Source organism: Mustela nigripes, chromosome 12 (assembly GCF_022355385.1).
Source record: "Mustela nigripes isolate SB6536 chromosome 12, MUSNIG.SB6536, whole genome shotgun sequence".
NCBI lineage: Eukaryota > Metazoa > Chordata > Mammalia > Carnivora > Mustelidae > Mustela > Mustela nigripes.
This window is the reverse complement of record NC_081568.1, coordinates 60,894,094-60,918,541: the sequence shown is the minus strand read 5'-3', so window position 1 is coordinate 60,918,541 and position 24,448 is coordinate 60,894,094. Positions and strand designations below refer to the sequence as shown.

General features: G+C 48.9%; 1 protein-coding gene across 1 annotated transcript in view; it reads left to right on the top strand.

Annotated features, from left to right (window-relative positions):
* The first annotated feature begins 7,687 nt into the window (after positions 1-7,687).
* Positions 7,688-24,448, top strand: part of STK10 (serine/threonine kinase 10) — a 119,452-nt gene continuing 102,691 nt past the window's right edge. The window contains exon 1 of the mRNA XM_059417355.1: positions 7,688-8,163. Within this exon, the coding sequence (XP_059273338.1) occupies positions 8,008-8,163 (156 nt within the window). The 5' untranslated portion in view covers positions 7,688-8,007. The remainder of the gene's footprint in view (positions 8,164-24,448) is intronic.

Below are 24,448 nucleotides of genomic sequence, written 5' to 3'. Positions count from 1 at the left end.
TAAGCAGATTTCCCTGCTGAGGACAGGGCCCAATATGGGGCTGAACCTAAATCAAGAGTCAGACGCTTAACCGACTGAGCCACCTTGTGCTCCATCAGGATTTGCTAAATCTCTTGTTAACTTCATTATTCCCCTGCTATTAAAATATAACCAGTTCTAAACTGAAATCACAGACCACTTAGAAATGAATGTGAGAACATGCTCTCCTTGCGCATAGAAACCTGTGCTATGTGGCCAAAGTGCTCGTCAGAGGAGTATTTATAGTTAGAAAATAAGAAAAATGGAAAAACATATGAAAAATTACTAAAACAGCCTTTTGACATAATCACCTATCACTACTATACCTAAAACTCAACATCGTGCCTTAATGTCACTAAATATTCACTCAGCATTCACATTTCCTTGATTATTTCTTTAAATTGTTAGTAAATTAAGTCAGGAAACCAAACAGATCGAAGTGTTACATTTAGACTGTTTCTTAATATCTTCAGGTTCCTCCTTTCTTTTTCTTGCAATTTATTTGTTGAATAATCCAGATTGTTGTGTAGAGGGAAACATTCTGGTTTTTGCAGATTTTATCTCCAATGTGTTAACACGTCCCTCTGTCTCCTGTATTTTTTATAAGCTTGTAGTTAGAGCTAGTGTGAAAGCTGGTTTTAAGAAAAGACCAATAAAAACATAAACTTTTGGCAAGTGTGATAAGAAGAAAGATTTTTAAAATTGAGAATGAGGAAGAAACAATTATTGATATGGAAGAGATGAAAATAAGAGTATTATACACAAACTCTCTGGGTGCCTGGCTGACTCTGTCGGCAGAGCACGTGACTCTTGATCTCGAGATTGTGGGTTTGGTTCCACAATGAGTGTAGAGGTTACTGGAAAATAAAATCTTATTAAAAAAGAGCTAAATTATCTCTGTCTGATAAATATACTCTGTGAGCCACAGATCTGAGTTGGATATGTTATGTGAAATTTTCTAGTAGCCATTTTTTTAAAAAAGTAAGGGTGGTTCAGTCAGTTAAGTGTCAGCCTCTTGATTTTAGCTGAAGTCTTGATCTCAGGGTCGTGAGTTCAAGCTTGGTGTTGGGCCCCATAGAGTGGAGCCTACTTAAGAAGGAGAAGGAGAAGAAGAAGAAGAGGAGGAGGAAGAAGAAGAAGAAAGGAAGGAAGAAAGGAAAGAACTGAAATTATTATAATTTTTTAAGATTGTATTTATTTGTTTGTCTGGAGAGCATGCATGGTTGGGGAGTGGGCAGAAGGAGAGGTAGAGAATCCCAAACAGACTCCATGCCTAACACAGAGCCCACTGAGTGGCTCGATCTCAAAATCTCATGACCCCGAGATCATGACCTGAGCTGAAACCAAGAGTAGGATGCTTACCTGAGCCACTCAAGTGCCCTGCAGTGAAATTAATTTTGATAACATTTAACCCCATGTCTGAAATGTTATCATTTCAATTTGTAATCAATATACGTTTTAAATTAGTTATATTACAATTCTTTTTCCAGGTTTATTGAGATATAATTGACATAAAATATTTTGTAAGCTTAAAATGTACAACACGTGAGGTGCCTGGCTGGGTCAGTTGGTAATGTGGATGATTCTTGATGTTAGGGTTGTGATTTCGAGTTCCATGTTGGACATACAGTTTACTTAAAAGAAAAAAAAATATGCAGCAGGCTTTATCATTCTTCTAGAGAATCGTAAAAAGAGGAAACTCTCCAACTCATTTTATGTATCTAACATAATCTTGATATCAACACATGGCAAGATCAGTATAAGAAAAGCAAGTTAAAAATCTCACTCGTGAACATAAAAGCAATAATTCTAAATAAAACATTAGCAAACTAAATCCATACACATAAAAACTGTGAAAAATAACACCCATAAGGGAGTTCTTCAGGCACAGAAAAATAATCCCATACGGAAACACAGAAATTCAGGAAGGAAAGAAGAGCACCAGAAATTAAAAATGTGTGAGTAAACCTAAACGAATCTTAACTGTATACAACACTAAAAATAATGTCGTGTGAGGAATCTAGTTGCAGGTGCGTTCAGAATTTACCAAGAGCTACAATAGGAAAGATCCACTGGCACGGAGGGGAGGGAGAAGAAAACTTCCTCCATTTAACAACATTTTCCCAGTTGTAGCAGTTAGGGTGAGTGCTACTAGCTACTATAACAACTTCCAGAAGTTGGCCCTGGGAGGGAGGGGTTTCGTTCCCCTCTCTCAACAGCACAAAGCTTTTGCTTTGAGTGCAGTTGCTTTTGCTACTTCTGGGGAAGTCCTGGAGCCCTTATACTCATCCTCGGGTGGCCATCAACCACCTCCTTTACTCCTGCATGGGCAAGAAGGGGCACTCTTCAGTCCGCGGCCCTGCCCCCAGTGTCTCTCACTTGTGGGAAGGAGCTTATGAGCACGTGTGACCACCCCTTGTACCTGGCACTCCAACTATTTCACACCGATATGGCAGCCCACATTTTGCGTTTAACCCTTTGCCAAAACCTTAGTTGCTTTTCTCTCCGCCACTTGGATGGGGGCCACCATTTTCAGCCACATGCTGCCATGTGAACAGGGTATTGTGCCCTATCTATCCTTGCAGGAGCTTGTTGATTTCCAGAGCTCAGGTCACTTGGTTGTCTTGGGACCTCACTTCTCTGAGATGCTCAAGAAAATTTATAATTTTGTAGATCATCCATTTTTTTCTTAGATGTGACATTCTTTATAGCTTACTATACAGTAAGAAATCGCTCTTTGTGTAAACTACCAAAATGGGGTTTTTTTTTTATTATTGTAGCATAACCTAACCTATCCAAACTGATTCAGTGGTTTTTATATACATTTCCCTGATGACTGATGATGATGTTGAGCATCTTTATATGTGCATACTTACCATCTGTACACATTCTCTATTCTGTTTCAAACCTTGACACAGACATTGATGTGAGGACAGACATTTTTTGTCTTAGATCTAGAAAGCACTTCCCCAACGAGTCATAGTCTCATTTCATGGAAAATTGTATTTGGAGACCACATCTGGGCTCTGCTTAACTTTTCAGCCTGTGAGCCTATTGGCTTTCTTTTGTATTTTCTGTCTTCCTTCCCTAAGCTCTGTAGTGCAGGATTTGGGCAAATGTCTTGAGGGCAAATGTCAGTATGTATGTACTCACAAGAATGGCTAGAATTAATGATGATAATGTGTTTGGAGCAATATCACTTGTGGGAATGTAAAGTGATAACACCACTGTGTAAAATACTTGGATAGTTTCTTTTTCTTTTTTTAAAAACATTTTATTTATTAAGTTATTTGAGAGATAGCATGCACGAGCAGGGGAGGGGCAGGGGGAGATGCAAACTCCCTGCTGAGCAGGGAGCCGGGTGTGGGGCTTGATCTCAGGACCCTGAGATCATGACCTGAGCCAAAGGCAGACTTAACTGACTGAGCCACCCAGGCACTGCTTGGATATTTCTTATAAAGTTAATCGTATACTTAGTATAGGATCCGGCAATTGCTCTCTTAGGGGTACCCAAGAAAAATGAAAATATAGGTCTATGCAAAGACTTGTAGACAAATATTCATGGCAGCTTTATTTCTAAAAACTAAAGACTGGAAACAACTCAAATGTTCATTCACAGCTGAATGGAATCACAAGTTATGGTATATCCATACAAAGCACACTCCCAGTAATCAAAAGAATGGACCACAAATATATGTAACACCCTGATGAATCTCCACAAATATTATGCTGAATGGAAAGAGGCCAGATTTAAAAGAGCACATACTGTATGACTCCACTTATATGGTAAATTAGGAAAGACAATTCCAATTCCAGAAGAGAGGTTGCTCGGGCCAGGAGTGTTAATGGAGATTGACTTGTGAAGAAGCAGAAGGAAGTTTCTTGGATGTTGGAAAAGTTCTGTACCTTGACTATGGTGATGGTTTTATGGGTATCTACATTTGTCAAAACTCAGTGAACTGTAGGCTGACACTGGGTGCATTTTTACTGAATAGTAAATTAAGCCTCAAAGTTGATTTTTGAAACTTTCAAAATTAAAACAAAAATAGTTCAGTTACATCAGTATTAAGCATTTTTGCTCAACAGAAGACACTGTTTGCAAAGTTAACAGAGGGATGAAAAATCAGAAAGATATTTGCAATGTCTAAATGCAGTAAGAAACTGCAATCAAGGGATGCCTGGGTGGCTCAGTTGGTTAAGTGTCTGCCTTTGGCTCAGGTCATGATCCCAGGGTCCTGGGATCAAGTTCCACGTTGGGCTCCTTGCTCAGCGGGGAAACTGCTTCTCCCTCTGCCTGCCACTCCCCATGCTTGTGCTCTCTCTCTCTTTCTGGCAAATAAATAAATAAAATCTAACAAAAACCCCCCACAAAACTGCAATCAAAAGTGAGACAGGAAGGGCACATGGCTGTGTCAGTTGGTGGAGCATGGGACTTTTGATCTTGGGGTTGTGAGTTTGAGCCTCACATTGATTATAAAGATTACTTAAAAATAAAATCTTAAAAAAAAGTTCAGAAATAATAGTAATAAAACCAGCAAATCACTTAAGTAGTAATTAGAAAAGTTTATGTACACACCAATTTGGTGTACACACCAAGAAGACATTTTGCAGATCAGAAATACTCAAACTGAAACCTACAATGAGGCTTATGGGTATATTGTTATAAAAACAGTTTATATAGTGAGAAAGCAGTGACTGTCTATTTCTCACAGTGATTCATTATTAGAATTCTCTTAAATGATAAGGAACTGGTCAGTGGTTACCTTAGATCAACCTTAGGAAACAGTTTAAGTTTTGCTTGTGATTTCCAGAGGCATATGTAAGAAATGACCTAGGTCAAGTTAGTCTTGCAAAATAAGCTAAATTAAGCTTTGTTTGTATGACTAAAATGGTTTTGTCTGCTTGGGGAATTTTCAAGCCTGGTCTGCATTTGTTTTTTATTTTAACAGTACCTTGATTTTAAAACAAGATAAAGACAGTACAAACAAAGTATGGGCCCATTTGATTTGTGAATAGATAAGAAAATCCTGAATGTAAGATTTTCCAGGCAAAATATTTACTTTCCAGGACTGTAAGAAGATTTTAATCAATGAAATTCACCATGTTTTGAGGCTAGAGGAGAAAAATCATATGGCTAATATTATGATTAACTTATGTGATAAATGCATAAAATATTTTATACAGTTCTACTTTATAGTAGATGATATAACAATGATATGATAAAAAGTTATTAGCGAATTTTAGGACTATCAGGAGGCTTCTTTTTTTTGTACAGATCAGTTGCTACCATCCTTTAATAAACATCATACTTAGATGTTTAAATCTTTTAAACATCCAAACTTTAAATCCTTTTCCATTAAATGTTGGACCAAGACAGGAATTTTCATTTTCATTGTTGCTATTTAACATATAGCTAGAGATCCTGGCAAATGCTATAGGAAAGGAAAAGAAATAAGAAATATAAGGACTGGGGCACCTGGGTGGCTCAGTGGGTTAAAGCCTTTGCCTTCGGTCAGGTCATGATCCCAGAGTCCTGGGATCAAGCCCCGCATCGGGCTCTCTGCTAAGCAGGGAGCCTGCTCGCCACCCCCCATCTCTACCTGCCTCTGCCTACTTGTGATCTCTCTCTCTGTCAAATAAATAAATAAAATCTTAAAAAAAAAAAAAGAAAGAAAGAAATGTAAGGGCTTTTAGTAGAAGCTGTACAAAGCCTCACGACATCTCTTAACTTGGGGGTGTTCTTTTGTCCCTCAGCAGAGCAGGCTGGAAGTGCTGCTTTAGGGAGCAGCCCTTGGCCACAGACAGATGGGGCTTGGGGGAAAAATTCCCATTTCCTTGCCTCTCAGGTGGGTTGACTCTCAAGTGCTTTGTACCCTCAGCCCCAGAATTCCCCAGAACTCCTGGCAAACTTTAGTAGGGTGCCCCTCTGTGCAGGCCACCACCAGCAAACCAGGGTTCTATAGTTAGCTTTTCAAACTTAGAATTACATTTCTTATTTGCACACTGCTCAGGAAGGGGTGAAAACATCTCAGCATTGACATTCTCCATAGGGGTGGGGATTCCCAGAGTGTGACATTCACTGACATTCCATTTGATTATAAGGTAAAGTGACCATAACAACCTTTGCAGGCTGCCCACCCCTCAGCATCCTCTACTTGGAAATGTAACCTAAAAAATAAAACAGCCAGTTTATTTTATCAGCAAAATGGGTTTATAGGAGAATAAAAGAAAACTGCAATTCCGGACATGCAAGCTAAGACAAAACCATAGGCAAGTCCAACAACAAAGAGAAACTTTATTTTATGGAGAAGGAGAAAGTTGGAAGGAATCATTTTAAAGGAAACTTTATTGGAGAAAAGCAAGAGTTCAGGGTGATGATGGTTTTCCACTGGCTGAGTTACCAGAGTAGTGGATTTCTTCCCAAGTTGCAATGTGTATCATTCCCTGTTGGGCCCTGTATTGATGATGTTCCTGTTGAGTATTCTTATGCTGGAGTCTGCAATCGACAACTTTTCTATTATTTTTTAAAAAGATTTTATTTATTTATTTGACAGAGAGAGGGAGAGATCACAAGTAGGCAGAGAGGCAGTCAGAGAGAGGGGGAAGCAGGTTGCCTGCTGAGCAGAGTCCAATGCGGGGCTGGATCTGAGGACCCTGGGACCAGGACTTGAGCCAAAGGCAGAGGCTTAACCTATTGAGCCACCCAGGCTCCCTCAATTTTCCTGTTATTGACTATGGGTGCTATGGGCTCCCCTTTCTAGCCTCCGAACTCCATTTAGAGATTTCCTTTAATGATCTTCAAAAAACCACCTTGTAGATTTAGGTAAAAGTATACTTGTCCTATAGAGAGTGAACAGTAGCTGGCACAGCTGCCGAGGAGTGAGTCAAACAGCCAGGATCAAGGATGATGGTTTGCAAAGAAAACTTCACTTCCTTCTGTAATGAGCCCAGTTTTAAATTGGGAAGTGAAGACCAAGAAAGCTTTTACTTAATGTGCAAACATATCTTAAGATGCATCATGAAGCACGTGATTAAAAAGTCCCCACGGAGCTCTTCCTCCCAGCCCTCTCATGCCGGCCGAGTTGTGGATCTTGGTGCGGGAGAGCCCCTGGAAGCAGGAAACGAGCCGGGAAGCCCCGGCCTCCGGGGACTGGCGGCGGCCGCAAGGGGCGCGGCATTTCGTGCACTAGGAGGCAGCACCATGCCGAGGAAACCGCACCGGATCCTCCAGCAGGATGTGCAGCCTGGGACTGGCGGGTGTCTTCGCCCGCCGGGCGTCCCCTACCTGAAAAGTAGGCGCGAGCAAAGCAGTGTAGTGGCGGGGCAGATTCACTGATTAATGCCCTTCAGCTTTTTGGCCTTCGGGGGACAATCACTAGGCGTTCGCGAAAGCCAATTTGCTTCCCCTCTCGCTCCCACAGACCTTAAGAGAGCCGTGCGGCGCGGTTGGCCTCGCAGACCCGGGCTAGTCCCGCCGAGGGATACCCTAAGTTCTCTTAAAGCCCTGCCGTGGCTCGCGGACGCGCGGCGCGCGGGGGACTACAGTTTCCAGAGTGCCCTGCGGCGACGGGCGGAGCCGCGGAGCGCCCGCAGCCAATTAAGGGGTCTCCGGGCGCTGCCGGGGAGCGGCAGGTGGAGCCCGGCCGTGGGTGGGCCCGGGGCCAGGTCCCGGGAACGCGTCCCCGGGCTAGCTGGCTGGGCGGGAGTGCGGCGCTAGCGGGGCGGGTAGCGGGGAGGCGGCCCCGGGGACGCGACCGAGCGGGGGCGGGGACCGTGGCCGCCTGCGCGGTTCCGGGTGCTCCCGCCGCGCGCAGCCCGGGGCGCACTTGACCGGGGTCTGGCTGCGGGGAAGGGCGGGTCTGGGGAGAACCCCCGAGCGCGGCGGCGTCCTCCAGCTCCTCCTCCTCGCGGCCGCGGGAGCCACAGCCCGAACCCGAGCCCGAGCGGGAGCCGGCACCACCTCGCCCCCCGGCTCGCGCGCCCCCAGCCATGGCTTTCGCCAATTTCCGCCGCATCCTGCGCCTGTCTACATTCGAGAAGAGAAAGTCCCGCGAATATGAGCACGTCCGCCGGGACGTGGACCCCAACGAGGTGTGGGAGATCGTGGGCGAGCTGGGCGACGGCGCCTTCGGAAAGGTTTACAAGGTAAGGGCGCTAGGGATGGGTGGCCCTGGGCGCGTGGAGCGGCTCCGGAAGGAAGGGACGCCGGCCGGGTTCAGCCCTGGCCCCAGCTCCGGAGGATGCAGAGGAGCTGCCGGTCTTGAACTCGGGGTCCCGCGCTCCGCCCTGGGGACCCTCACTCAGCCCGGCTGGTCCCTGCGTGGTGGGCGCCCCCTCTGGGCACCGCCGCTGCCCTAGCTCCGTTCCTGAGTACTTCCTGTGCCTCCGGCACTGCACTCGGCGCCGCAGGGGGAGACAAAGGGGGCGCTTATAGGACCTTGGCGTCGGAGAAGACGCAGCCGCCGTAAAACTGATTTTAGGCATACTTTTAAGACAGGCCACACAGATGCTGTGAGAATGCAAAGGAGTGGAGACAGAAACTCGCCGAGTCTGGAAGGGTTGGGATCGGTGGAGTTGGGGACACACCTGAAAATAGGCCAGAGCCAGGAAAACGGGTGGCTCGAGAGTGAGGGGTTAGGCTTGAAAAGGTGGGCTCCGGGCTGGGCGGGAGGAAGGGGGAGGTCAGGGCTCTGGGAATATTGCGCTGCGGGGATCGGATTTGATTGTGTGTGTGTGAGTCACAGCTGGGGAGCTTTCCAGTGTTCAGTCACCTTTCCCTGGAGGAATAAGGGGGCAGAAAGCTTTTGTGGAGGCATGGGTGGGGCAGAGCTGATTAATTCTAGACGCGTTTGCAGCGGGTCATTGTCTGGTTGCTGCTCCTGTGAACCAATGCGGAGTTGCTGAGCGGTGTTCGGGACGCAAACACAGAGGGCTTGACTCCACCCTTTCCCTGATCTACACCCCCCCCCCCCGCCCCCCCCCCCGCTCCGGGGAACCTTTACTGAGAGAATCCCCCATGTTGAGCTGCTGTGTAACTCCAGGAGGGATCTTCGCTCCTGAGACACCGGCCCACTCTTCTTGGGGCTCCAGTAGCTTGTCCACCACTGTGACCCCAGGATTGCCGTTTTAGGAGGCTGGGCCACGGTGGGGCGGGGGTGGTGGTGGTGGTGGTTCTCTAGGCCAACGTGGTCAGGACTTGCTCTCCACCTTGAAAGTGGTCTAGAACCTAGTTAGGGAATTGTAGTCCCTGGAGGAGTGGCATTAGCATCACCTGGGAGCTCATTAGGAATGCGGAATGGCTGGTCCCACCCCAGCCCTGCTAAGTTAGAGTCTACATCTTAACAAGATGCTCAGGTGATTGCTAAGCACAGTAACTTTAGAGAAGTACTGCTCCTGTAGGCAGTTTTGAGGCCAACCAGACCCCTGGGGTGCCTGTTTGTTGCCTTACCATCTCCCTTCTGAGCCCACATTTCCTGTTACAGTGGAACGCCCACTGGAGCAGAGGTCCTGGGGTTGGAGAAGCAGGGCTCTGTAATCGCTCACACCTGTGCCTCTTCTTGAGGGCTCTGCAGGTATCTGAGGCATAGTTTCTCTACCCTTCCCAGCGTGGCATCTTGCCTTCTCCAGACACACCCTGTCCTTCCAGATGTGCCCTGACCATCATAAGGGCAGCTGGACCCTTGGTCAGCTTACTACATCTTCCTTTCTCCAGAAGGTTCAGTTGGTGTTCTTAGGGCATATTGTTGTCTTGCACTGATACTTTTTCTCCGAGAGGGGCTGGCTTTCCCTGGCAGTCTTGTTCTCTTTCGGTGTATCCTGGCTCCATATGGTTCATCCCCTTCCTCCCTCCCTCCCTTCCTTCCTTCCTTCATTTCATTTGCTTTTGTTTAGAGAGTGAGAGAGCAAGCATGGGAGCATTGGTGTGAGGTGAAGGGGGGGTGGTCACTGTAAGGGGAGTTGGCAGAGGGGAAGGGAGAGAATCTCAAAGAGACTGTGCTGAGTACAGAGCCCAAACGGGGCTGAATCTTGGGACCCAAGATTATGACCTGAGCTGAAACCAAGAGTTGGTCACTGAAAACACCGAGCCACTCAGGCGCCCCTTGTTTTCTTTTAAGCCTAAATGCAGAACTTTACTTTTATGCTGGCAAGATTTCCCCTTGTCAGTTTCGCTTGTCATTTCCGCCTCCCTTAGCCCTGTAAAACTCCTCTGGTATTCTGGAGGTCTCATACAAAGGAGTGCATCTGATTCACAAGTTATCTTGTCCCCTGGTTGTCCAGGCCAAGTGGACCCTTTTTAAGAGAATCTAGTTCCCAATGCTGTGCGTTGGCTGCAGCACAGCTCCCCCCCCCCCCATCACCTCGGAACCTGTGATTTTTCTCATAATTAAGACAAGGGAGAGCTAAAGCAAGAGAGCTGTGTGTGATGGCTGATACACCCAGACAATATATCACATCACCTGCCTGGCCTTGGGGTGTGACCCGCTCCTCCAACCCAACCTCATGTTATATGCGAGGATACTGGGGCCCCCAGAGAAGGGACTAGAACCTAAGGCTCTGAGCTTCAGTTACCCACTATGGAAGACCCACCGTGGATTGAAGATCCCTGTCACCCATGCGTCCCCTCTGAAAAGCTGCTTGCTCAGCCTCTTGAAGTTCAAGTTGAATAAGGTAGTGCTTTACTAAAGACTCTTGTCAGTGACCATAACTCCTTTCCACTTCATTGTTCGTTGGCATGGCCACCAGGGCAGCAAAGGCCAGAAGTTCCATCTAGGTTTTATGGCTGGGACCGTAAAATGTTGACACGGTGCCTGGGCAGCTGGCTGGCTGTGAACTGAAGGGGTCATGGCCAGCACCATCTCTTCCCTCTGTTCTCCTGGCAGCCAGCATGGGGACGTCCTTCCCGAGGACTTCCCTGGTGTACGCAGCCTTAGAAATCTCAATTTGTCATGTGCTTGTTAGGACAGGACTCTGCAGATTTCCTGATGAAGGTCTTGCAGAAGCTCAGAGTTGAAACATTAGCAGCCTCGAGTCTGGAGTCCCCTTTCTCCTCTTCTCCCTGATGAACCAGTGAACTGTTGGCCTCAGGAGACAAAGAGGAGGATAGGGTTCATTCTGGGTGGCGTCAAGGTCATTCTTACCTAATCCTTATGCCATGCAAATTGATTTCAGAAGAAAATAATTTCTAGCTCATGACTTAATACACAGCAAATGTTACTCTCTCTATATATAAATGTAGTTTCAAAATTCTTGTCCTGTATCATTTCAGAATGCTTCTTAAAAATCCTCTTTATTCTGAAGACAAGGTAGAAAGGGGTGGGAGGGTTTGATGTTGAGTGGAACAAAGCTGCCTCTGAGCAGGACGGGCTTTCTGTTAGAGCAGCAGGGCAGGCACTCACGTGCTGAGCACACAGTGAGCTAACATCAAGAGTTGGGTTAGCAGGCTGAGATGATTTTTCTGCCTTTTTTTCTCTCCTTTTTAAAGATTTTATTTTTAAGTAATCTCTACACCCAACATGGGGCTTGAACTCACAATCCTGAGACCAGGAGTCACCTGCCTCACAGACTGAGCCAGCCAGGTGCCCCATTTTTCCGCTTCTTGAAAATTACTTTGGTTTTGATCTTATGTTACCTTTAAGCTGTTAAGAGGTGTATGGTCTTGCAAAATTGGGAGTAAACAAAGAAAATTTTTTTTAGGTAAAGGGAAGAACATCACCCTAAGTCCCATCAATTGCTCTTGACATGTTGTTATATTTCCTTACAGACTTAATCGTTTTTTTACGGTGAAAAAAATGTTTTAATGCAGAGTTGTTATCTCACATACCTACAGTGTTTTATACCATCTTTCATTCCTGAAATGTCTTTTGGTATTATTCTAAATGCTTCTGCATACCTTTTGGGATGGCTCAGTGCTGCCTTGGTCTTAATCTTATTGGATATTCAACTTAAAAAAAATTTATTAGAGACAATCTGTGGGTGGAAGGAAGGGACGGGGGAGAGGGAGATAGAGAATCTCCAGCCGACTGTGCGCTGAGCTCAGAGCCCCACGCGGGACTCCATTCTACCACCTAAGATCACGGCCCAAGCCAAAGCCGAGTTGGAAGCATAACTGACTAAGCCATTCAAGGTGCCTTTGACTTTTTTCCCCCAACAAGTCACAGTTGATTAAATGCTTATGATTATATTTTTTTATGTGCCAGGCACTGTACTAAGCATTTTACAAAATGCAGTCAGTTCAGCCATAATGTAAATAATGCCTTCCCCAAAAGACCTTGATGCTGAACAAAAACCGTAAGAATCCCTGTCTTATAAGACACAGTGCTGGGGCGCCTGGGTGGCTCAGTGGGTTAAGCCGCTGCCTTCGGCTCGGGTCATGATCTCAGGGTCCTGGGATCGAGTCCCGCGTTGGGCTCTCTGCTCAGCAGGGAGCCTGCTTCCTTCTCTCTCTCTCTGCCTGCCTCTCAGTGTACTTGTGGTTTCTCTCTGTCAAATAAATAAATAAAATCTTTAAAAAAAAAAAAAAAAAAAGACACAGTGCTGGACGTCTGGGTGGCTCAGTTGGTTGAGCAACTGCCTTCGGCTCAGGTCATGATCCCAGACTTCCAGGATCGAGTCCCGCATCAGGCTCCCAGCTCCTTGGGGAGTCTGCATCTCCCTCTGACCTTCTTCTCTCTCATGCTCTCTCTCACTCATTCTCTCTCAAATACATAAATAAAATCTTAAAAAAAAAAAAAAAGACAGTGCTAAGGGCAGAGCACTGAAAAACTGCAGCAGGAGCCCACTTAAAAAAAAAAAAGATAGGAATCTGAAAAAATCGGGGGTGCAGTTGTACACAAGTTTATAGGTAAGAAATACAAGCATATCACACAAACTCCAGCACTGTAGGATGAGAATGTGTTGGCTGCTGTGGCCACGGGGGTGGGACCCGTGGCTGCAGGGGAAGCGTCGGTGGGAGGAGGGTTATCTGAAGTCAGGCACTAAGTGGGACCCCAGACGTGGCCCTGACAGATGTTGGAGGGGCGTGCCTGTGCGTCGTGAGCATATCTTCACCGCTCGGTTCAGCTGGGCGCAGTGTTCTGTGTTCATCTCGTGTTTCTGGTCCCCAAAACTGCACCCAAGCCGACGGGAATTCAGTGCTTAGATGAAATTGTTCTGTGATGTGTCAGTGGTGTTGGGACAACATTGGCATCTCCAAAGTGAGCCTTAGAGCACAGCTGTGCATTGATGAGCAGGTCTGCTAGTGAAGTTCTTCTTGTGTTTTAAATCCTGTTTTAGGCTCGACGCTCAGAAGGGAATTACTGAATTCCTACAGAAGGACGGAAGACTTTGCTTCTCCGAGGGTGGATTTTTAAAAACAATCGAGAGAAGTTGGTAGGGTCTCCCTTTTGCCCCTTGTTCTGGTCCAGGGCCAATCAGCAAGTCCTCTGGGGCCCTGGGTGGGTCCGCCCTCCTTGGGGGCCTCAGGTGCCCTCCAGCCCAGAGATCCATTGTTAACCTTCACCCTTCAAGTGCCAGTTAGATACCGCCGGTTCAGACAAAGCAGAGGTCCAGTGAGGCAGGAGCCAGCTGTCAGGCCTTCCGCTCCTCCTGGCCCAGGCCCTGCTTTCACCTCCGCTCCTGCCCATAGTTGTAAGGCCTGGGTTTCTGCTTCCTCTGGGGCTGCCCAGGGCTGGGCCTCTGCGCCTCCTCCTCCGGAAAGAGATCTGCCCCCAGGCAGTAACCTTATTTCCGCTCAGCCTGGTGTTTTTAAATAGAAGTCCGTGCTATTGTGAGTGGGTTCCTGGCTTGGTCCTAAACTCCAGTGGCCCGAGCTTCCTGGGGTGTTGCCGACCTCAGAGGGTCCACTTCAGCTGATTTAAAAGTAGGACTGTTTCTAGCGGGCTCCAGAGCAGGCCCTGGCGACGGTAACTCAACAACTACGCAGATCCCCAGCCCTCACTTGCATGCAGGGTCCCCTGGCCTCCCAAGGTTACCCAGACCAGGGGACACTCCCAGGGTTGCCTGCCCCACACCCTGCAGAAAACAGCTGTGCATGGTCACTCCCGGTTCCAGCTGCTGGTCAGGGCAGTAGGATGGGGTGGTTAAGGGAAGGAATTTGGGGCCCAGGAGGATCCGGGTTTCAAGCAGAGCTGGGGACATTGCCCTCTGAGCTTCAGGCTCTTATCTGTAAAAGGACAGGATAATCCGGGGGCGAGGAGGGCTAAAGGAGCTGAGGAAGGACCATCCCTTTAGCATCTGATCCCCACTCAGGAAGTGGGCAAGAAAGGAAGATACTTTGTTATTGTTGATGCTTGTGGTATCAAAGAGAGGAGGCCGGGGCTGGTTACTGCTGCTTCCCTGGGGACAAGGAAGAAATAGTGTTTATAGGGGTGCCTGGGAGGCTCAGTTGGTTAAGCGGCTGCCTTTGGCTTGGAGCATGATCCCGGGGTCCTAGGATGGAGCTAAATCTTCAAAGAAAAGAAATAATGTTTATAGTGAGACCCAACCAGTGTGAGTTTGCATTTCGGTGAGTCACAGATAAAGACAACACCAGGTGAACTTGTCACACAAAGGAAACTTGGAGCAAATAAGGACATCATGGGATTACCTTCTAAAGCTGAGAGTCCCTGGGCGAGAGGGTGAATGGGTTCCTTTCGTCGAGGGTTAGGATGAGTATTTTAGAAAGGGAACCTTGTCACTGTACGTAGAGGCGGGCATAGGGTCGTGCACGCACCTTACAGAAAAGCGCCTGTACAGACAGGGTATGTGGTGTTCTGGAGGCTTGTGCCTCTCCTTGGGTGGACATGTTCATATTTGAATGAGGGGAAGGTTAACTGTCCATCACTGCATGGCCTCTCTGTGGTCTGTCTGCATAGGCCTGAGTCAGGGGGTCAGCTCCAGCTGATTGCGGGGGGGGGGTCATTGTGCTGGCTGTCGTCATTGCTTGAGGGGTGGTTTCGGTTCCCATCACAGGATGCCGTGTCCACCATGTCTTTTGCCGGAGTGAAGAGATCAGCTGGAAGGAAGAGCCTCAGGAAAAAGGAGGGACATAGGTGGGCATGTACAGGCAGCTGAACAGTAAAGGTCTGGTGTTGGGGTCCAGCTGGTGAAGGTAGCTTGTCTCACACTGGGGCTTCCCCACCTTGGTACTGTTGACATTTGGGTGGGAATTCTTTGTGGAGGGGGTGCTGACCCACACATGATACGATATTAGCAGTATCCTTAGCTTCTAGTCATTAGAAATATCGCCAGTGCTGGTACCTCCTCCCCCTCCCCACTAGCTGTGCCAGCTGATAATGTCTCCGGGCATCGCCACATGTCCCGTGGGGGGCAGACTTGTTCACGCTCAGCACTCTTGCCTCCTGTAAGCGAACTGGCTTGATTCAGTTGGGCAAAGAGGATTAATTCGTGTCTGTGTGACAAGTCCCTGAGTGTGCGGTGAAAGACTCAGGCCTTGCCGCCAGATGGACCAGGGTCCCAATCCTGGCTGTTCCACTTTGCAGCTGTACGAGCTCAGGCGAGTGGCTGGTCTCTGAGCCTGTTCCCTCATGTGTAGGGTGGGGGCTGAGACTAGTGCTCACCCCACATGGAGGGCACAGCATTTGGCTCCCGGGAGGTCCATGTGGCCAGCGTCCTCCTCTGCTGTGGGGTGCACAGGGTGTGGGGAGGAGGAGAGGGTTCTGCCAGGTTGACTGAGCTGTAGCAGGACGCAGGTAGGGCTCGTGAGGAAAGGGGAAGGCTGCCAACTAGGCAGGCAGGTGGGGTTCTGATAGCAAACTGGAGAGAAGCCTGGCCTGGGAGAGAGGCCATGTAGTGAGGCCTGAGGTTGCCAGTCAGTGGCCTGGGAGGCTGGGACGGCCTGTGGACTGATTTGTGTGGCTTCCCACGGTGGCTGAACCAAATCTGAAGGTCTGGCTAGCATTATGAACTCATATTTCACATAAAAGCCCCCCTTCCCTCTGGCTACCACCAGTGTATTCTCTGTATTTAGGAGTCTGTTTTTGGTTGGTTGGTTGTTTTGTTTTCTGGATTCCACATATAAATGAAATCACATGGCATTTGTCTTTCTTGGACTGACTTCACTTAGCATGATACCGTTAGGCCCGTCCATGTTGTCTCACGTGGCAGATCTCAGTCTTTTTTATGGCTAATAGTAATACATAACACCGCGTCTTTATCCGTTCATCGATTAGCGGACCCGTGAAGTGCTTCCGTATCTGGGCTGTTGTGAATAACGCTGTGGTAGACATTGGGGTGCAGAGGTCTTTCTGAATGAGTGTTTTTGCTTTCTTTGGGTAAATACCTACTAGTGGAAATAATGGGCTGTGTGATATCACTATTTTTCTCGATTTAAAAAATATATATTTATTTATTTAGAGAGAGTGCGTGCAGGGTTGGGGGTGGGGGGACAGGGCAGAGGGAGAGGGAGAGAATCTCAAGTGGACTCTCTGCTGAGCATGAAGCCCATCATGGGGCTCGATCTCCGAACCCTGAGGTCATGACCTGAGCCGAAATCAAGAGTTGGACGCTTAACCGACTGAGCCACTCAGGCGCCCTGCTATCTCTGTAATTGTTTGAGGGACCTCCATAATCTTCTCCACAGTGGGCTGCACTGATTTACATTCTCACCAGCAGTGTGCGCCGTGTCCTCACCAACACTTGTTGATTCTTGTGTATTTGATGCAGGACATTCTGACCGGTGTGAGGTGGTATCTCTGTGGTTTTGATTTGCATTTCCCTGATGATGAGTGATGATGAGCATCTTTTCATGTGTCTGTCGGCCACCTGTTTAATAGTTTATTTTATTTAACCTAATATATCCAAAGTATCATTTGCAGCATATAATAATCAATATAGAATAAAAAAACAGATTTTTAAAAAATATTTTTGTGTTTAAGTAATCTCTGTGCCCAATGTGGGGCTTGAACTCACAACCCTGAGATCTGGAGTTGCACGCTCTACTGATAGTGCTGGCCAGGTGCCCTGGAAGAGATATTTAATATTCTTATTCCATACTAAGTCTTTGAAATGGGTTTGTGTTTTGTGTTTATGACACGTCTCGGTCTGGACTAGCCCTGTTTCAGGTGCCCCAGATGACCCGTGGCCACTGTGCTGCCTGGTGCAAATCTGGCCCTGCTGCTTGCCCCCACCTTGGGCCCTCCTCCTGGCCCCCTCTGTACATCTCAGTTGCCTCCTCGAGTCCGGTGGTCAGGGGACTTGGGAGCTGGGCGTGGCTGGAGGGGCTGGCCAGGGCAGGGTCAGATCAAGAATACTTTTTGGGGTCAAGTCAAGAAGACCTTGAATGCCAAGCCAAGGAATTTGGTTGTGATGGTTTTGAGCTCAGCTAATGTCCTGCTTGCCCTGAGTCCCCAGGGCCTGACCAGGTCGGCCTTGTGCGGGGAACTCTTTTTGGAGGGTCACCGGAGTGGGGGAGTGAGGGAATTCCAGAGCCAGTTTTCCTGGCTGCCCAAGGCCAGGATGGCCACTGATGAGTGAAGGGTAGGACAGCGTGGCCACACCCCAGTGACAACAGCAGGTGGGGGTAGGAGGGAAGGCCAGAGTTGTAGTCAGGCCCCCATCAAAACCAAGGGAGAGGAAGTAACTGATGGAAGGCAACCAACCCAAGAACAAGATTTTGTACGTGGGTGGGAGGCAGGGAAGATTCTAGAGAGATGGTCTCTAGAGGGATGGTCGTGAGGAGGAGGCAAGAAAGCAGAGAGGGTGAGAAGGGAAAGAAAACTCCTCTATTTCCCGGGGATTAGAGATGGCACCGGTACTTGAAGGAGTTTCTGGAGTCAAAGTCTGTCTCTGCCTCTTGTGGGTTGTGGGATCCTGCAAAAAATACTTAAGCATGCCCTTGTGTCTTTAGCTACAAAGTGGCACTGGGAATGGGACCACATCATAGGGGGACTGGAGGGTGAAACAACCCTTGGAAACCACTTGGCTCAGGACCTTGGGAAAGCCCAAATAAGCGTTAGCCATTAGAGTGATTAACTGAGCACCTACTGTGTGTCAGGCACTGTGGGTTCCAAGGTGAACAAAATGAGCACGAAGTTGCTCTCACGTGTTCATCATTTATGCTTCTGCTAGCCCCCTGAAAGGCAGAGGCTAGCATCCTCACTCCACACCTGATGAAACAGGCCCAGAGAGGCACACTGGTTGATTTGCTTAGGCTCACACAGCTTTTCCATGGCAAGGCTGGCACTTGACCCTAGAAGTCTCTGGCTAGGAGCCTGTGCTTTTCTCTTGTACACTATGGAGGGAAAGACAAAGCGGGTGAGGAGAGGACGCAGGTCCCTTCAGTGTGGTGTCTCCCTGCGGACTTGGTGTTTCTACGCCCTCCTTCCTAGGCCTGCCTCAACCTCAGCTGGGTCTGAGCCCCCGAGATGGTGGCAGGAGCCTCTCAAAACAGAGGAAGTGGTGACGGGTGTAGGCAGGGCTCCGGCTTACAGAGGAAGTGGCAGGGGAAGTGGGTGAGTGTCACGGTGGGGAAGCTGGGTGCTCGTGGCCTCCTGCTGGAGCTCTGGGGGGTGTGGCCCGGCTTGTGCTACAGCATCCTAAGGCTTGGGGTGCTCCTGGGTGCTTCCCCTTTCTCCCTGTCCCGTCTTCCTCCCTCCACTGCACTCACCTTCCTCTTCACTCACTTTTTTCCATCCTCCCCTTTCTTTCTACTTTACCCTTCGCTACATTTTCTTTCTTCCTTTCCCCATAGCTTGCTTGTTTTGTTTTCTTATTAACAGGCAATTACAGAGCCAGAATTCAGGCCCTGAGACTCAAGAGGTTTAACCACATGCTGGTGACTGAAGAGTTAACTCTAGACAGCTTCTGTATGGATGGGGCCACTGAGAGGAGTTGAAGGAAGTATATCCCTTTTCTGTCTCAGGACCTTTGCACTAGCTGTTCTCTCTGCCTCCCACTCTTCTACTGCTCTGCACAGCCAGGGCTCCTGCTCATCCTCTGGATCTCAATTCACATGTCCCCTCTCAGAGAGGGCTGCCCTAACCAAGGTGATATCTCTGTGCTGATTTCTTTCAGAACTCTGGTCACAGACTAGGTTTCTTTTGTGTGTCTACTCGTTTATTTTCTTTCCTCTCTGAAAGATGTAAGGTCCTGTGTTTATGGGTAACATAGTAAATGCTCATGGTAGATGCTTAGTTAATTTCTGCTGAAGGAGTGAACAACGAATGAGTAGATGCCAGCCCTACTTTCCCTCCTCGTGGGCAGGCCCAGCACTGTGATTATGAGCTTAGGCAAGTTATCAGTGCTGAGCTTTCTCCTAGTCTCCCTCCTTAATTGCTGTGTGAACTTGGGAAAGTCATCTCACCTCTGTGAGCCTCAGTATCTTGAGCAGTAACACGAAGGATCAAAACAGTGCTTCCCTGAGAGAACTTGGGAAGATTGAGTCATGGCCAGACCTTCCTATAGTGCTCATAATGGAGGGAAAAGGGGAGGTGGCTGTCATTGTGCTGATGATTCTTTCTGGTGATGGACCAGACTGGCTTCCTGAGGGTGGGCATGCAGAGATCCTGGAGGCCCCTGGTTGACCCCCCCCATGTTTGTCATGCTGCTACTTGCATAGAAGTTGTTGTGATGGGTTCCTGGGGGTGAGCCTGGAGCTTATTTCTCTCTCGCTGTGTTATGACGATGAACATGATTCAGTGATAAAGAGGCTCCAAGTTCACGGTCTCCGTTCCGTGCCTGCCCGTGCCCAGTCAGCCGGGGGTGGCTGAGGCCACTGTGGTCGGTGGGAGAGCAGCATTTGTACCCTGAAGGGCACGCCTGCCTTTGCCCTCCTTCCTGGAAAGCTCCAGCCTGTTTTGTCTGGGAGCCCAGGCCCAATTCTTGGCCTCAGAGGCTGTTGCCACCATCAAAGCTGGCTTTGTCACCCTGAGGCAATGACCCCCATCAGAGCTGGCCAGCTTCCCTGGTTGGCCTTGAGAGTCCTTCTACCTTTTTTGTGTGTCCTGGGCCCTGCCCGTTTTCAAGCCTCCTTCTTAACTGCCCTCCACCCCACTCCCACTCTGAGGTGACAGGAAACCTCCTGCTGGCTCCTGTTGACCAAGGAGGGGAGACTGGTGCCTGCATCCCAGAACCAGAGCCAGCTGTGTGCCGAGCCTCTGCTCTGCCTGCTCGCCATCCCCTGCGGCCAGCATAGCCCTCCTCAGAAGACCCGCGGAGCGCCCCCTGCCCCCCCCCCCCCCCCCCGCTGGAGCCCCGCCTCTGAGGCTCCGCACTTGGTGGCGCCCTTCCCCTCACAAGACCTGGCTTGCCCGTTGTCTCTACTGTATGACTCAGGGCAGGTGATGTTGCCTCAGTTTCCTCTTCTGCAAGATGGGGATCAGTGGAACGGCCTGTAGCTCTGGGAGGCGTTGCCGTGGAAGACTGTTCTGTGATCCAAAGGGCTGTTTGTGACCTCTAGTGAAATGCTACGACAGTCATTGGCAACAGTGCAGAAGGGTACTTACTGTGCAGTGAAACGCCTGATGGGTGTGTGCAGTTTAATCCCACTTTTATGAAGTCGGGAAGCAGGTACTTGCGGCGAGCGAGAGAACACTGAGCACATGTTTCTGGGGAGCTCACTATGGCCTGCTTGGTTCTAAGCATCTTTCATACCTTAACTTACTGAATGCTCCCCACAGCCTGTGAGGCAGCAACTACCAACATCTTTATTGGACGAAGGTGGAGAGGGAGGCACAGAGAGGTCACATAAGTCCCCTGGTGTCACACAGCTGGGAAGTGTGAAGGCAGGTACAGCCCCGCCTTTGCACTCGGGAGGCGCTCCACAATGCCTCAGGTGTACCTAGTAATGATTCAGTAATCCTGTGAGATACTCGTCGCTCACGGCGATAGGTGTGGTCACCATCCGTCACCAAACGTTATTATGGTATTCCTGACCATGTTCCCTCTAGTGTATTTTTATCTTTGTGACTTTTGTATTTGATAACTGGACGTTTGTACCTCTTTTTTTTTCTTTTTAAAGATTTTATTTATTTATTTGACAGAGAGAGGGGGAGAGCATAAGCAGGGAGGAGGGGCAGGCAGAGGAAGAGGGAGAAGGAGAATCCCCAGGAGCAAGGAACCTGATGTGGGACTCGATCCTAGGACCCTGGGATCATGACCCGAGCCAAAGGCAGACTTTTAACTGACTGAGCCCCCCAGCACCCGAAGTTTGTACTTCATAATCCCCTTTATTTCACATTCCTCCTGCCACTGGCAACCACCAGCTCTCAGTATTTAAGACTCTGTTTGTTTGTTCATTTGTTTGTTTTTTAGATTTCACATTTAAGTGAAATCACAGGGTATTCTTCCTGTTTCCCTCCTGTCACTTAGCAGAATACCTTCTAGGTCCACTCAAGGGATTATGGGTGCTTTGTCTTTGTAATATTATATCTTGAAGACTCTCTTTCATGAGTGTGTGTTGCTTTTAAAATAATAAAAGAAAGCATGGAAAGTACTGTTGATTGAAAACATAGAGCCATTTTCACCTCTGAGGTTTGGAACCGCCTGGAAAGTGGGGCTGGTAAGAGCACACGTTCCCCAAGGCTGTGGTCAGGATGGAGAGAGGTGAGCCTTGTACGGTTTGTGGGTGGTGCGGGTTGCAGAGGAGGTGCTGGCTGAAGCTTCTTCCTTCTCTCCCGCCTCTAGGCTGTTGACCCCATGCTGCCCTCCTGCCGTGACTCAGCACCCATTCCTCTCTGGGGCCTCCTCCAGCTAGAGGGAGCTCCGGAGAGGTGGGAGCAGCGGCCCTCTATCACCTTCTCACCTCTCCTTTATCAGCAGTAGGTGGGGTTGGATCCCCATCACTATTGAAGAGCTGAGATCCGAAGGCTCCCACATCCCTGGCCAAGTTGGACAGGTTGCCTGAGTTTTGGGGCAAGGCCATGGCGTGGTATCTTTGGGGCCAATCCTGTTGGGTCTTGGTTTTTTTATTTGCTAGCCCAGAAGGATTTGGAGGATCAGCATTTCCCTGCTGTGCTGGGATGGCTCGCCAGGCTTCACTTTCCTGAGAGAGAGGGTATTAAATGGCTGGCTTTGGAAGCCACGCCACTCCTCTGCTTTGTGCCTGGCAATCTTTGCCATCCTTAAGTGTCTCTTGTTCTGAAACTTGGCCGTCTTATTTGTTGCAAGCTGAAACTTGGCCCAGCGATTATTGATAGGGAAGTGCTTTCTCTGCACTTGGCAGGACTCATTAACTGTGTATATCCTGCCCAGTCAAAGGCTTTGGCTTCTCCGAGGTAGAGAGGAGAGACCAGCTAGAGATTCGGTAATATAAATATGTTGACAGGAAGATGGACTTCTCATCATTTTCCTTCCTGTCCTTACGTGGAGGGCATCACTTCTTTCTGTTTGCTCACAGATACGCATACCAATCCATCATCCATTATTTTAAAATACCCAGTGTATACTCTGCCTGAACGTAATAATAGCAGATATATTGGTGAACAAGGCAAACGTGTTTTTAGGCTTTTGAAAATAAAAAATACACAGTCCTAAGCGAGGACTAAGAGAGAATGAAGGCCACTGTCCCAGGTCACCCAGCTAGGAAGCGCTGTCAGGACTTGACGCAGGCCCAGCTTTTCCCTCAGAAGCCCCTGAGAGGAAATACTCCAGGGGCTCCCACCCAGTTTCCAGGTGTGCCAGTCCTCCTTCCCCAGCTCTTCCCTCACGATTAACCCACGGTGGCTTCTAAACTTTGTTCCGTGTCTCTGGAATTGTCCACATGGCTGTCAGAAAACGACAGCGTGGTTTCTTGCCTTCCCAAAAGGTGCTTAGCTGGTAAGTGGTGAAGTTGGAATTTGAACCTAAGTCCTGTGCGGTTTCCATTCCATAAATCAGTTCGTGGAAATTTGCCCGTTTCTAGTTTGGACAAAGGTGGGGACATGGGTGAGATGCCGTAGGTTAGGCTCCTGTAGAAATAGCTTTCTCAGCTACATTACTGAGGGAAAGAGAGAGTCTGGTATTCGTGGAAGCCAACAACAAGGTAGGCTCAAGTGCTTTTTGGGGGAAAAAGAAGACTTAATGATTGTTTACTGCCTAGGCCTACTTTTCATTACTTGATTCCTCCCTCCTATCTATCTGTTTTCCCATCCACCCATTCATGCTCCTGCTTACTCACTGTCCCATGTGTCCATCTGTCCATCCTTCCACACACCCATCCTTCCATACCTCACTCCCTTCCATCCACCCACCCGTTTACCCATCCACCCACCCTCCCCTGTTCCCATCTACCCACTGGCTATCTCGGGCCAGGTTAGGGTCTGTGGGGTAGACTAAAATGAATCAGACATAGGCTTAACCATTCAGAGCTCAAAGCCAAGTTCGAGAATCTTTGAACACCGATGACTGGGGCACCAGGAGGTCTGTGGAGAAAGGCCTAGTAAGGTGTGAATTAGTAGCTGGGGAGCGAGAGCGCTTCACGGAACAGGCTGTGGTTGAATTAGACTTTGTGGGGTAAGCCCAGTATGGGGAAGGCGCTCCAGGTGGAGGAAAGAGCCGAAGAAAGGCATGAAAGTAGGAGGCAGAAGGGCACGGGCCACAGCAAGGGGTGTGTACGGGATGGAGTGGGATCCTGGAAAAGTAGATGGGCCAAGTCACCAGGGCGCTGCGTGCCTGGCCAGGGTGTCCACACTTTGTGTCAGGCAGCAGGGAGCCGTTGACATTTGTCCAACGAAGGTTTCTGGTTGAAGGCCGTGAGGGGAGAACTGGGGAAGGACGACTGGCACACCTGGCAACTGGGTGGGAGCCCCTGGAGTATTTCCTCTCAGGGGCTTCTGAGGGAAAAGCTGGGCCTGCGTCAAGTCCTGACAGCGCTTCCTAGCTGGGTGACCTGGGGCAGTGGCCTTCATTTTCTCTTAACGTGAGCAGATAGTGGTACTTCTACATACCTCATGGACTCATCCTGGAGACAGGTGAGGTGCTGCTTATCTACCCCTCCAGAGACCATAGGCGGCCTTGGGAGGTCGCCATCTTCCTGAGGCCCACGAGACCTGAGCCTCTGGGAGGCTAGGCTTTGGCGCACCATTCCTCAGTGGACTCGTGCCTGCCAGCCAGGGGCATTAGCGGTGTCTGAACCTGAGGCCACTTTGGCTGCCTATCCTGTCTCTATGTCTGCTGCCCTCAGAATACCCTGCTTGCATTTAGGTTGGGCCCTTCCCCTGCATGGGGCCGGTCCTGCTGTGACCTTCCAAGGGCCAGATTTCCTCCCGTGGGAATAGAGTCGAAGCCTTTCCTGTGATGGGTCACAAACCTCACTGTCCAAAGAGAAAATGTTTTCGGGCAGGGATGCTACAGCTGTATACTGTGGGACACAGACCAAGCCCCTCCTCAGTTCCAGGGGCCTGAACTGTATTTGACACAGCCATCCGGCATCAAGAGGCTGGGGAAAATAGAAAGTTTTTGCCTTGTCTGCTCCATTCTTTGGCTCTGACCCCCACAGGCTGCTTATCTGACAGCC